The following is a 13,911-nucleotide window of genomic DNA, read 5'->3' as shown; positions in this document are numbered from 1 at the left end:
GCCTGTCTCCCTTTCTCTCCGCACGTCTCCCTCCTCATTCTTCCTCTTCCCCCTCTCACCTGCTCTCTCTCTCTCTCTCTCTTGGCTTGTGTTCTGCAGGTGGTGTGGAGAAAGCTGGGAGATGCGGCGGGATCAAAGCTGTCCGTCAGGCAGCACCTCTCTGGGAACCAGTTCAAAGGGCCGCTGTAGCACAGCAGCCGGCGAGAGATGGAGGGGAGAAAGAGGGAGAGAGATGGGGATCTACAGCACCTGCACTCACCTGAATCCACCTCTTACTACCAGGACCCATAATGCCGTGCTCCCCACTGCCTACAGCGCTCCTTCAACCAGCACGCCATCGAGACGGGCCGAGACAGACACAGAAACGGACCCGTTAGTCACATGTACTTTCCATGTTTTTAATCTCTCAGAGCTTACATTGACTACTGGCAGCTAGTTTCACTTATTCGCCACTTTTCTTTGTCGCATTTCCGAAAGCTAACCAGCTCCACGACGATATCTCCTGTAAAACCACCACAGACACACACACACACACAAACACAAACCACTTATAGTCCTTCAGAGCAAAAGCCGCGCTACACAAAGCTAGCGCCGTGACATGGTTTCAAGCACAGGACTCATTGGGCCGCAGGGGGCGGAGTGTTCTCACACGTTTGGACGTGAAGGCAGCGTCGTGGCCGTATCTTCGGAGAAGTCGTGATAGTACTGTACCTCCCATAGAGACCCTACCCCCCTATCACATGTATCGCCCTCCCCCTAGTGGTCAGCGAGTGTAACTAGCAGTAGCATTCTAAAGTGTTAACCAAGTGAAACCCACTGTGACCTAGCGCCTTTTTGCTCATGAGACTATGGATAATGAAGTCTAGAGATCACTGTTAACTTGTGTATATTATGTATAAAACCATGACACTACTTCATTGTTATTGTTGATTTTACTTTTATCTGTTTTGTATTCTAGCGTGGCCATGTGATCAATAATCTAGTTCGAAAAAGCACACGCTGCCGGACCTTAAACAGGGTTTGGGTTATTAACTTTTTTTTTTTTTTTTATTATTATTATTAATATTCTCTTCCAGGTGATTCGCTATTGTTCCTCCTTCTGTGTAACGTCCGAAAAATGTATCAAGGCCATTTGGAATCAAACCATCCATGAGTTTATTGGATCGATCACTTTCTTACTTTGTGAAATTAACTAAAAATTGTATGCTGTGTGCATGCTCGACAATCATTTTCTCAGGTTGGGAGGGCTACAGCTTTACCTTTGCCCATCTGTGACTGTGAGAGAGTGTGTATGTGTGAGAGAGAGAAAGAGAGTGAGAGAGTGAGTGAGTGAGCGAGTGTGTGCATGTGGGTGTGTAAAAGGAAAATGAAAGCTTCTCTTGCAGCTGTAGCATCTGCCTGTAAATCCTCTCTTCTGTTGTTTGAACCCTGGTTACAGCACGGTTGAAGAAAGCTGAAGACATTTGCTGAATCCATACTAGAAGCCTCGTCCTATTAATGCTGATAAAAATTTCAAAACCAAATACTAAAACCCCCCCAGGTTCAGTTTTGACTCCTTTTTGGGATCGCTCTGAGTTCTTTGGTTTTATACCGTCAGTAGATGAAAAGATCTGTTTTTTTTATTTGATTTCTTCTGCTCTGACCTTTTCTAAAGTCATGGATTCAGCAGGTGTGTTTACGCAGCGCATGTTTCTTAAAGTTGTTGTTTCTTAGAATACGAGAGATAAGTCTTCCCTTAGATGTCTTTTTTGAAAAACACTAACATTTAAAAATGAGTATTTCTTGATGTCAGAATGAACAAAACGCTGTTCGTCACAGTATTTATTGCCAGGTGTCAGATAGAGATGGGATCGCTGTCTGGAACTGCTGAGTCATGTTGAACGGATCAGATTGACTTGATCTGATAGGTCCATTTAATGACTGACAGCTCGGGCTCTCCCACCTCTATTGTTATTTGTTCCAAATTAGAACATTTCTGAGGCTGCCTGCCATGCGCCTCTGCTCTCTATAATAATGGGTCAAAATAATAATAATGATAAATCAAAGTATGGTTTTTAAAAGTGTCCTTTTTTCTAGGAACTGATTTGAAGCCATGATACAATTTTGAATACTTTCTATATATATATATATATATATATATGGCATTTGATTTGAGATGTGCCACGTTTTTCTGCATGGTGATTTGATTTGGTCTTTTTTAACAAACATCTATAGTGTTTTTCTTTCTGCCTATATGCTAAAACCACAGTAAAGAATCCTAGAGTCTACAAGCGTCAATAAATGTCAATTCCTGCAATAACTCACATGACTGGAACTTCTTTTTTTGTATCACTTTCAGAGAATACATGAATATCTGGCACGGGATAAAAGGAAAGTCAACTTTTAGAAAAGAAAGAGAAAATTGCTTCATGATATAAGTGTCACAACAAGTGTCCGTATTGGCTGGGGCCAATAACGTGTTGTTTTCCATAGTGGATGAGTGTAGGCTGCCCCCTGTTGGTGCAGGACTGGACATAAAATCAAGACTTATTTCCAAACAAGATCTCTGCTGTTGTACAGGCGAGTGCTAAACTCCACTAATGAAGTCAACTAAATATAGAAAGTGACTTGATTCAAATAATTTATTTCCTGTCACGGATTAAAATAAATTTAGCATTTAAGTCACTAGTAAGCTGCCCATCAGACTTGAAAAGCATTAACCTTATAGCTCTGGAGCTTTTTTCTGGCTATCAGTCATTAACAATGTTGGGGGGGGAATAAAGAATTGGGTGGGTTGCAGTGAGGTAAGGGTCGGAATGACGGCATTATCAAATGTTTACCTTCATAAATCATAAATGCAACTTGGTTTCATTTTATCTTTGACATAACATCCTTGCTTCCTAATTTGAGAACCGCTGCTGTGACACATTGTCCAAGTGAGTGCATGACAAATAGTATATAAAAATGATACAGTATAATGAAATATAATTACCTGAAAGTAATGTTCTGAAATATTGCTATCTAAAAGTGACTACACATACAGTATAGAAGAATATTTAGTCATTATCCTCTAATGTTATTCAGTGTTAAACAACATCCACTTTATAATCCTGTCCAGAGAACATGTTAGTTATGCAATTTATCTGCCAGGGCTGTGAGGGTATTTCAGGCAAAAAAAAGTTGGGAGCCACTTATGTACAATCCACATTTTCACCTTATATACACTGAAAGCATACAAGGCAGATTAAGTAGGAAAAGCCAGTTTTTATTGTTATAAGTGCCACTCGGACACAAAACCAAAGCTGCGTGCAGCTTACAGAGAAAAAGAGAGGCCTGACTAAGGCACATATGGATAGAAACGCAAAACAAATCTGTCCAGATGAAAAGATCAGATATGTACAAATAAACCTTAGAATGTCCAGTGTAAGATGTTGTTGGGTTTGATAATAGGGTTTGTGTTGTGTAGTTGCAATGAAAATAATGGAACAGGAAATAAGTAACAAAAGTGAACAAAGGCAAAGAAACATCTTGCGACGGACACGAACTCTGTTTCCACAGAATACAAGTTACAAGACTAAAACAAATATACAGCATGTACATTCAAGGACATGTTTGAATATACAGCATGTCTCCTTCAGTCGTATTGATGTTTTTTTATCTAACCGGTACATATTTAACCATAAAACCAAGGTTCTACTTCACTGTTTTATCTCGGCAACACTAGGATGGATTGGAGATTCCGGAAAAAACAAACAAGACGAGGGTGATAGAAAAACAGAACGGAATATAAATCGACCTTTTATCCATTTAAAGGTAAAGTAAAAATAGTACATCTCATCTCCCCATGGTTAGTGAAGGAGCAAGCCTGACAAAACTAAAAAACAAGAGTGAAATCGGTGGGGGGAAAAACAGGGTGTCACTATTTCCTGGTACATTCCCAGAACCGAAACAATGAGTAAACAGTGTTTGTTACAAGATCCTGGAATTGGGAACACCAAGTTCGACTTAGGTCGCTTACTTTGAAATATTTCCAGATTCTTACTACGATCTTGCAGCACCACTTCCGATTCTCATAACAAACCTGTCGACACCTCACTTTTCTTCTTAAGACTATCTGCTGATAAAACTTTAATCACGACCCTAGAAACTGTTTATCAGGAGTCCGGGTGGAGGTGAAACTGCTTCTTTTCCTTTGTACCAGAATCACACCAGTTCCCGGTGGTTCTCAGGCAGCGTTTCCTCCCCAGTCTCAGTTCATAAACGTATCCCACTCATCTCATCCATCCACCCCGGTTCAGGGGCATGCCGGGTAGAGGGGGCAGGGGGACTTGTGACTGTCCTGGAGGCACAGGAGGCGGTGGGGGGTACCCTGTAGGTGGAAGGCCTATTCCTGGAGGCACGTGCCCTGGTGGCATGCGTGGTGGCGGAGGGTAGCTATTGTAACCTGGAGGCGGATAGGCCGGGGCCAAGCTGGGTGGCGGGTAGGTGGAGGGAGGTGGAGGGCCTTGAGGGGCAGCAGGCGGCGGATACCCGTGTTGGTGGTATTGCGGTATTGGGGGAGCATAGCTGGGCGGCATGGGGGCGTAGGAGGGGCCCTCCGTCTTCATCATGGACTGCAGGTTCTGATAGCCCTCCCCGGACATGTAGGAGCTGGTGGTGGACATGATGTAGTTGGAGGGCGGCGGCGGAGGAGGGCGATGGGGCAGCGGCGGGGGCTGGTGTGGAGGCGGAGCGTGCGGGGGTGGAGGAGCAGCTTCACTTCCTGGTTCGGCCTCTGTGGGAAGTGCTGGAGCTGGAGCTTTTCGGTCTAGTGAGCGGCGGGAACAAGCAAAGAGAAAACATCTCGTTAAAAAATGTTTGCTAATTATCGTTCCTATAAATATCACAAGGCTGCTAAGTCCAACATGAGCTCAGATGACCTTTCTGTTCCCAGACGAACAGCACGCAGCCAGACCACGACGACCAGGCCTCGGCCACATAGGAGGTCTCATTATCAGGCTCAGGCACTAATCAGATTGGTCTGGGAGAGGTTGGGGAGTATGTGATTATGCGTGTGTTGGGAAACATTATGTCCAGACGAGTTGGTGATTATGTAAGCAGACTGAGAGGACTAAGGACTTAGGGTTGCTTTCCAAGCTTGAGTCTCAGGCAGGGGTCCTGCCTGCTCATTATCGGCCTATTTGGTGACAGGCAAATGGACAACGGGGTGTCGTCATGTGATCAGAGCCTGAATCAGCAAAGGCTACATCATGACCCAAAAGACCCATTCAGCACGGGTCTTTAGTGTCTTCATCATAGTTTCCAGGCATCCTCGTTCCTGCCCGTCCATATTAAAACACAGCCCCGGACTTTTCGAACAAATAGAGCAAACAGTTTTTCTGAACTTCTCTGTTTTAGCAGCTCTATAACTGTAGTAGTGTGGACGCCACGTGCATTAGAAGCAGAGATGATGTGTTTTCATTTGAAAACACAATAGTAAGGACGTAGCCAAAATTTAAAGCGTAGCAACAACCTATGCAAATTGGCTGACGATGGTAGATGACAAACATTTACCTGAGGGAGGCTGCGACGTTGGCAGGGGGGGCATCGGGCTCTCCAGTCTAGGGATCTTTGACCCGATTTGTTCTGCAAAATAACAAACCAGTTAATAACATGCAAAAACTTGTCTTTAATAAGGAGGTTATTTTGCTGTAGGCACGAATATTCATGAAATCCTAAAAAAAAAAAATGCTAATTAGCAACCTTTTCTTGGAGGTATTTCCACATTTTTAAGATCTCAACGACTTATAATCCCAAATGGAATATTTAAATAGGAATGTTACCTGGAGCCTTTGGTTCATCTTTGGGGGACGTCTGAAACAAAGAAACGTGAATGAGTCCCTTTGAGGTGAGCTAAGTGTGGATATATAAATCATTATAAATGCATGCACTATCTGTAAGATAAAATATATGTTAAGCCATCAGCGATGTTATTTAAGTGCATATTCACGTGTGAACGTTTGAGCTGGCGTGCAGGGCTGCCACCCTGAGGGGATGTCTTCTTTGGGGGTGGGGGAGGAGGGTTGGCAACTGGGGGTGGTCCTAGTGGGGCAGGAGGAGCAAGGATTGGAGGAATAGGCGGCCGCTCCTTCTCCTGCATCCCCTGAGGGATGGGCTTGTTGCCCTGCGAGTACAGGTCCAGGATCTGGTGGCAAATGTCTGGACACAGAAAGAGGTTTTTTGTTTAGACAAGTCAGAAAAGAGGTTGGACAATAATCAAAAGAGAGCCACAAAGCAGAGTAGATTTGTGATAAGCACCTTCAAGCAGCCCGACTGGGACGTCCTGGACAAACTGCTCCCACCAGCTGCGACACGACTGCTTGGCGGTCCACTCCTGCAGGTCGAACTTGCAGAGGCGGCCGGCCAGGTACATGACGGCAACCGCGATAATCTCTGGCTCCCACTGCAGAGACAGCATGGTGCACAAGCTGGAGGGGACACAGGCAAAACTATTTAGACAAAATAGAGACAATGTCAGTAAATGTGTTAACAGGCAATAAAGCTCCTCGGCCAGATTGAAACAGACGTTGCAGACATTGCTGTGATGTGGCATCTTGAACCACTTGGCACTCTGATGCCCTTTACACTACATTCTTTATAAATAAGCGTTTCCAAGTTTGTAAAGCCTGTTTCGCTTATAATAATATAATAATTGAATAAAATAAACTTTATTGTTACAGCACTTTCCAAAACACAGATACATAGTGCTTTATTAGGTTGACACAGAATTAAAACATTTCAGCGAATAGGCTTTTTTCCAAAGAAAGTTTTTTTTAAAGCTTTTAAAAAGATGTCACTAATGAAATGGATTTTTTTTCTCCCCAGACGCCAAGTCCACTTATTGTGGGAACTGTTGAGTTTCTCTATAATAATAATAGGGGAGGGTCTTAACCTTACACCGAGCCGTGAGATATGCATGTCGATTTGGTGCTTTACAAATTAACAAATTCTACAAGCCTCAGATCGTTAAGTCAGCACTTCCATTGGACAGGATAGGTGATAAGAGTTTAAGACATTAAGTAAATCAAACGCATGACACCACTGACAGAGTCACCTATGACACAGAGTGACAGTGGGAGAAAGTCCGGCTGCTCACCTGTCATTGACAAACGTCCATGCCATTTGCAGCACCTTGCACACTTTACTCTTTTCCCCTATAACAAGAAGGAAAAATAAAATGTTGAACTTGTTTGTTGCATAATAATGTACAATAATCTTTGTGGATCTGATGCATCACTTAATCCAACTCACCTTTGAGCTGCTTGACATAGCGCAGCAGGAACATGTAGGGGTGCTCCACCTGCAGGTCAAATTTGATAGTCTGGAGCAAGATTCTCTCCAAAACCATCACCTCTTCCTGTTGAAGAAACACACATGTTCAGGACTTTAAAGGTCACGAGTGGAGACAGAATCTTACAACAGAAGATTATCGTGTAGTTTCTTGTTTAAGCAGATTAACAGGAATGTTTAGACATGTTTACTTTTCTCTTTCTAGGTCTTCATGATATTATGGCAGGGATCTATAATGCTGGTTAAGACTATTAACGTCTTTTCTGAACTCCGTGACCAGAACAAATTCCCTGACTCAATTAAAAAGGTACAGCACAACATCCCTTTGCACTCACAGCACCCAGTGTCAACAGGGACAGAGTCTCAAGACAACAGAGTGGACACAAGAGAAGACGCACCTTCGGGTCGTCTCCAAACTGAGCAAACTGCACATCGTTCAGTAAGCTGCGGGCGGTTTTAATGATGTCTTTGCACTTCTTCGGAGTCTCCTCCACTTTCCCCGCCAGGAAGAGACAGCAACCGCCCGTCACCTGTTGAGACACAAATGGCAACATTAATCCCACTCATTTATTCATACTTCCAGGAACGTGAAAAATAAGAAGTAAAATTTGAATTGAACTTACATATCTAGGGAACTGCTTGAAAGAGTGAAACATGTAGAAGCGGTGGAAATATATGATCCCAGTTGCCAGTGTGTCATAGTGACTGGTAACAGTTAAGGACAAATCAGAGACCATTGACAGTTATTTGCACATTGTTAGACAACAGGTATGAAAAATAAATCTGAACCTGACATAAAAAGGTGTTATATTATGATTGTGCTGCTGTGATTATTACATACTAGCTCTGCTATACATCCTGTTAACTATTCACATACAAGTCTTTTCCATCTTTTCCAGTGAATGTAAATAACTCCTGTAAAAGAGTGAAGTGAACATAACTAGATACTGTATATTGGTTATATAATTCCTTCATAAAATTGATTAGTTAGGTTTATATTTACTGTATTTTGATCACTTTACTAACTTGACATGCACAGTATTCCAATCAATCAATAAATCAATCAAGGATACAGGCCGAGTCGGGTTCCCACGTCAAATATGAAGCGGGCTCCTTCTCGCCGATATCGAGCTTCCGTGGCCGAGTCCAGGCCCTCGGACTGAGATGGGGTGTGGGCCAAATCCTTCTTGTCCCAGTACCAGCATGGTTTGATGTGGTCCAGGTTCGTTTGGCCAGTCATTGAGAAGTTCTCTCTCGTGTCCTTCATTGGCTGAGGGGAGGCAACGTAGGATGGACCTGCTGCACTCGACTGCTGAGAAGAGGGCAAAAAAAAGGTTTAGTTATGGCCATTACTAGTCAGAAGCATTGGTAGCAAGAGTAGGTGTTAATGCTATCCTGTTTGCTGTTGGTTGCTGGGACGCAGGTTGAGGGAAACAGACTCAAACTGATACAGAGTGTTAGTGATGCTGTTGGGGGGGAAGCTGATCTCTACGAAGTCGGTGCGAGAAAGAAGGATGCTGTGTCTACAGTGTGTGAGCGTTTTATATAGAAAGTGCTTTACACAGATGCACAGTATGAATATGTGAATGGAACAAACTCTACTTTAGATAGCTTTGATTGGCCATCAAGACTAGAGAAGTACTTCATACCATTTTATACTCTTGCTTACATTTTGTATTTGTAATTATTGTTAATGTCTTAGTATATATATTTCTGTCCAAATTTCGACTCAAAGAATATTTATTGTTGGTTAAATCAACAGATTAATTAACAGTGATGTTCTACCACAGTATTGAGTGTGGCTTATATTAACTCTGTGAAACATCAGGGGATGTTCTGTCATAGATGCTTTAACTTTTAATGAATTTAAGCCATATTAGGCAACTCTGTGGAACATTTACGTATATTAAAGAGTATATTTTCATAATTTGCTTTTACTTTTTTAACAATTTAGGGCAGTTTAAGTCATTGTACTGAGTCATCATACATAGCAGGATGTAGCTACGTTCCTCTAATCCACACAGTTTGAAATAAGGAAAACAGAGATCAATATGAATTATATGCATTTACATCGCCACCAAGTATTTCAAAGCATTGATAACTTGTGTATTTCTGCATATGACAGCGAGCTAACAGTTCTAAAGGTAAGAAACAAGCAACCAGGAGCAGCACAGAGAAAAGACAGCGTGTCCCTGCACCGTCTCTCATTCATTCATGGGTAAACTACACCTGACATTAACCCTGTAGCTGTAACAACAGCACAACAACAACTCATACAACTAAATGAAGAGATTAACGTGGATCACGACGACGCCTCTCCTCGGAATTAGCTTAACGAAAAAGTTAGCTTAGTTATGCTAATTGCGAGGAAACGTTAGTGGGTGTTAGCATCTCGTTAGCACTCGCTAAAGTGAGCTTCCTGGGGCTTAATTACCAAACGTGCGTAGACCACAATGTGTAAACTACGTCAGGTGATGACGCATGAACACACCAGCATCTTAACACGAAAGAAACCTTTCATGTTAACGCGGTCCGTGTGTGTTCGCCGGCCGCAGCTAGCAGCTAAGCTAACCTCGGCTAGCTAAACTGACTCGAGGTGCCATCACCGCCGAGGCTCGGAGCTCCGCAGCCTGTCAGAAGTGGTTCGATTCCGGCCTGATCGGGTCTGTCCGCCCGTAGCCGAGCACGACTCTTACCTTTAGCATGTAGCCGTAGTGGAGAAATCACCCAGAGCACACAACCGGACGAGCAGATCCGCAGTTATTCACGACAAGTCGGGAAACGAGCGATCCACAACAGACCCCATTGTAACAAGGGCATCGCCATTGTGCGGTGCGTCATAGGATGACGTCAAGACGCAAGATATCTGGTACGCGTGTGGCTCGGTTTAGATTTTAGTTTTTCTTTTCCTCTGCTGAATGAATTTAGCTCATGCTTTGATTACTGTTTATTATTATTTAAATATTTGGCCTTTTGAAATCCCAGCAGAAAGAATAACAACAAGACCATTTATTTTTCATATGAGAAAATATCTATGGGAAATATGTTGGTTCCAATAACATCCACTAAGGGGAGACAAATAATTACGAGTGGACTCGCACAGGCAGGACTGGGTTTTGCAGTTTATGAATTGACCACGTACTTGTAAACATTATGCTTCACTTGCAAAAAAAAAAAAAGGTTCCAAAGAGGTTTTAAAATGGAAATGAAAAGAAATCAATCAAACACGTGTAACATTTACACGCAGGGCAGAGTGTACACAACTTTTAAACAAATCAAATACTTCTAATTTGAATCCTGTAGTGGAAAGAGCTTATTTAACAGATGTGAACGAGACTAAAATAATATCATGCTTTCGACTTGTTGTTTTTTCTCTACAAAAATCTTTTGTAAGAAAATCTAGAATAGAATTTAAAATATTCCCTTTCTAAATCCCTTAATAATATGGCACCATTAAAGAGCTCATGGTGCCATATCACCCCACTGGAATCCAGGCTTACTTGTTATCCCTAAAGTCTCTCAAAGAAGAGTAGAGCTTTCAGCTTTCAAGCTGCTCTCCTGTGGAATCACCTCCCAGTTTCAGTTCGGGAGGCAGACACCCTTTCTACATTTAGGAGTATAGGCCTAAAACCTTCCTTTATGATAAAGCTTATAGTTAGAGCTGGTCCAGGCTAATCTTAGACCTGCTCTAAGTTACGCTGTTATAGCTCTAGAATGTCGGGGGACACATGACACATGGAGCTTCTCTTTCCAGCTTCTCTTTCTTCTTTTTCCCCCCTTATCATATCAGATCGTGAAGGTAGATCCTGGCCATGGTGGCTTCTGACCGTGGACTATGATTACAACAAGACTGCTTGGTATACAATATGTCTACACAGATATACCACCTGTATTGACAATAATTCATCAATTCATGTACCTTCTTCATTACAAGTGGCATCTATTGAACCTCTGTCCTTCCTGGGAGAGGGATCCCTCACATGTGGCTCTCTCTGAGGTTTCTAAGTTCTTTTTCCCAGGTTTTTTGGTAGTTTTTCTTGACTCTTGTTGAGGGTTAAGGGCAGAGGATGTCACACCTTGTTAAGCCTGGCGAGACAAATTGTGATTTGTGAATATGGGCTATACATATCTACAATTTTATTGATTGATGATTGAAGTAAAAAGGGAATCCCACAAAACCCAAATCAATAAATCATTCTTATTGAATTTTATTTGTATAGTCGGCAGCCCATATTCACAAAGCAAAATGTGTCTCTTAGGGCTTAATAAGGTGCATCCTGTGTCATTAGCCCCCAAAAAGGAAAGGAAAAACTGGGGGAGAGGAACCAATATATACTGGGGATATTTCCCTCAGAGAGAGCCACACGTGAGGGATCTCCCAGGATAGACAGAAATGAAATAGAATCCGCCTGTAACAGAGCACATCAACAAAATGACAATATTTACAGGATTCATGAGAAGAGAAATAGAAAATGATGAAGGGAGCTGGAATGACAATTGTAATGAAAATGATATTGCCAATAGTGGTAGTATATGTGGGCAGGCATATTGTATATCTAAGCAATATAGTTGTAATCATAATCCACGATAAGCTGCCACCACGACCCAGGGTCCACGTTCACGATCCTCAAAAACGTGTTTTGCTCTATAGCCAACCGGTGGTGGCATGTTACAGCTATCTGTGACCAATACAATTTAACAATGGCTGCATGGTAATAATTAGATGTTTTTCACCACTCATCAACTCTAAACGATTGATATTATTTACATACCTGAAGGCTAGAGCTGTGAAAAGCAGAAAATCTACAGCAGAAGCAGTTGTTGAAATACAACAAAAGTAAGAAAGTGAGATTTGATGATTGACGGTTTTAACGTAAATAAGAAATATATTGATATGACCAGAAACACTTGATAAAGACCAGTCTTTGAGTGTTTGAGTGGCAATGGCCTGTGAAAAAGCAACTGCGAACCAGCACTAGCACCAACTGGAACCTGGTTCTGGTTGGTGGAAAAGGGATATTGGATGGTTTGCATGGTTTAGCCAGAAACAGTACGTGAGCTGCACAACACCGTAGTGAATATTTCGGATGGCGGTGCTCTTTTCCTTGTTGTCATAGCATAACAGTTTTATTATTGTTATTCATCGTCCAGTTTACAATTCAGTTTATTGGGGGGTACAATTCACCTTATTTAAACGTGTCCCCGCCCCAATGACTATTATGACTACTGCCCTGCTTTAAATGTTGCAGTGTAAGTGCAGACTACATTTAACATCTTGTGCTCTCTCCGTTCCCCCCACCGCCCTCACTTCCGAGAAAAAACCCCGGCATTGAATCATTTACTTGGTCCAAATTAAAATTTGGCATCTGCATGTATTATACATTCAGCCGTGCTCGGACAAATCCTCTTAACTGTGGTAGAAATTGTCGGGATGTGTCCTGTAGAAAAGTAAGAGCCTTGTCTGGTTGTATTGCCCGTAGCAAGGGAGCATCTCAATCTGTCACTCAAGTCCAAGTGCACACACACACACACACACACACACACACACACACACACACACACAGCAGCCACAGCAGCCACAGTAAATCAGCTTATGAATAATATATACTTGTACTTTCTTTATTAATATTAAACATTGCATAATGAAGCACCAACTATAAGCAAATCCCAGAGCAATATTCATATTACCATGAGCTGTCCTAGAGTGGACCTTTCATTGTTTATGTCAGTCCTGTCACATTGTGGTTAAACACATCAGAAATGGCTGCTCTGACCCGTTCGTACACTTGACCCCAGAGTACACATTTAAGTCTCTTTAAGCTCTTAAAAATTGTATTATGTGCAGTTGTCGTTCATATACGCCAGGCTATTTTTAAGATATTAATGTTATTTTGGTATTCTTCAGAGAGTAAACAGATGGGAGAGACATGAAAAATGGACGATAAAAGGATGTGAGGAAGGTTGTGACCCAGAATCGGAGCCAGTTAAATGTACTATTGTCCAGTGATGTGCAAGAGTTGAACCTGGTCCTTGGGCTAATTTCTGTGTTTTAACATAAATTACAAGTGCCTGGGATCTCATTAAAATCCTCGGTCATTTTTGGTAAAAGAGCTGAACTTTAAACACAATGCCCCTTGTTACTTGGACAAAGCTTTCAATTCCGCGTATCCTCCTCTCTGGTGTAGGCAACTGCCCTGCGGTGTGTTCAGGTATTTGGCATTCAGCGGTGGCACTTACCACGCAAGATGCATGTCTCCTCAGAGGCAACACTTTGGACTTAAAACCTTTCCTGTGTCCACAAGCAGGGTATTTGTGGTATGTTGGCCCTGTGCAACCCAGCTTAAACTGCCTTTGCCCAGAGCCAGCAGATACAAGCTATAATGGAGACATTGATGTATTATTGAGAAACCCATGGGTAAGGATCAAGGAGCTGCTTGCAGCCAGAAGGGATGGCAAGAGTGTGTGTGTGTGTGTGTGTGTGTGTGTGTGTGTGTGTGTGTGTGTGTGTGTGTGTGTGTGTGTGTGTGTGTGGACTGGGAATAATGTTTTCCTTCAGCATCCAATGTGTCCAAGACTGCTGTTGCTCTCATGGCCTGATGCGAG

At 42.5% G+C, this 13,911-nt stretch overlaps 2 protein-coding genes across 6 annotated transcripts in view; one reads left to right on the top strand and one right to left on the bottom strand.

Moving 5' to 3' along the window:
• Positions 1-2,299, top strand: part of ccdc85cb (coiled-coil domain containing 85C, b) — a 47,589-nt gene extending 45,290 nt beyond the window's left edge. For all 4 annotated transcript variants that reach the window (XM_061091854.1, XM_061091853.1, XM_061091852.1 and 1 more), the window contains one exon: positions 100-2,299. In XM_061091854.1, coding sequence (XP_060947837.1) covers positions 100-189 — 90 coding nt within the window. In that variant the 3' untranslated portion in view covers positions 190-2,299. The remainder of the gene's footprint in view (positions 1-99) is intronic.
• A 924-nt stretch (positions 2,300-3,223) lies between these two features.
• Positions 3,224-10,120, bottom strand: ccnk (cyclin K). Of its 2 annotated transcripts, none has more exons than XM_061091453.1 (11): positions 10,005-10,120; positions 8,382-8,620; positions 7,932-8,013; positions 7,707-7,838; positions 7,270-7,375; positions 7,115-7,172; positions 6,277-6,446; positions 5,969-6,177; positions 5,802-5,832; positions 5,533-5,604; positions 3,224-4,786 (listed from the first exon to the last, which is right to left on the bottom strand). In XM_061091453.1, exons 1-11 carry the CDS (start codon positions 10,011-10,013, stop codon positions 4,251-4,253), a joined length of 1,644 nt encoding a protein of 547 aa, XP_060947436.1. In that variant the 5' UTR covers positions 10,014-10,120; the 3' UTR covers positions 3,224-4,250. The 2 variants fall into 2 exon arrangements, with proteins under 2 accessions (XP_060947436.1, XP_060947437.1); XM_061091454.1 differs by having other exon boundaries at positions 8,382-8,617.
• Between the last annotated feature and the right edge of the window lie 3,791 nt (positions 10,121-13,911).

The sequence above is a fragment of the Limanda limanda genome, chromosome 18 (assembly GCF_963576545.1).
Source record: "Limanda limanda chromosome 18, fLimLim1.1, whole genome shotgun sequence".
Taxonomy (NCBI): domain Eukaryota; kingdom Metazoa; phylum Chordata; class Actinopteri; order Pleuronectiformes; family Pleuronectidae; genus Limanda; species Limanda limanda.
The sequence above is the reverse complement of the archived record's forward strand: the minus strand, read 5'-3'. Positions and strand labels throughout refer to the sequence as shown.

Coding starts and splice junctions, on each gene's coding strand:
- ccnk (XM_061091453.1), bottom strand. Junction 8,014..8,381: donor GTGGGAACCCGACTCGGCCT/GTATCCTTGATT, acceptor AACTGTTACCAG/TCACTATGACACACTGGCAA. Junction 6,447..7,114: donor TGGACGTTTGTCAATGACAG/GTGAGCAGCCGG, acceptor TGTCCCCTCCAG/CTTGTGCACCATGCTGTCTC.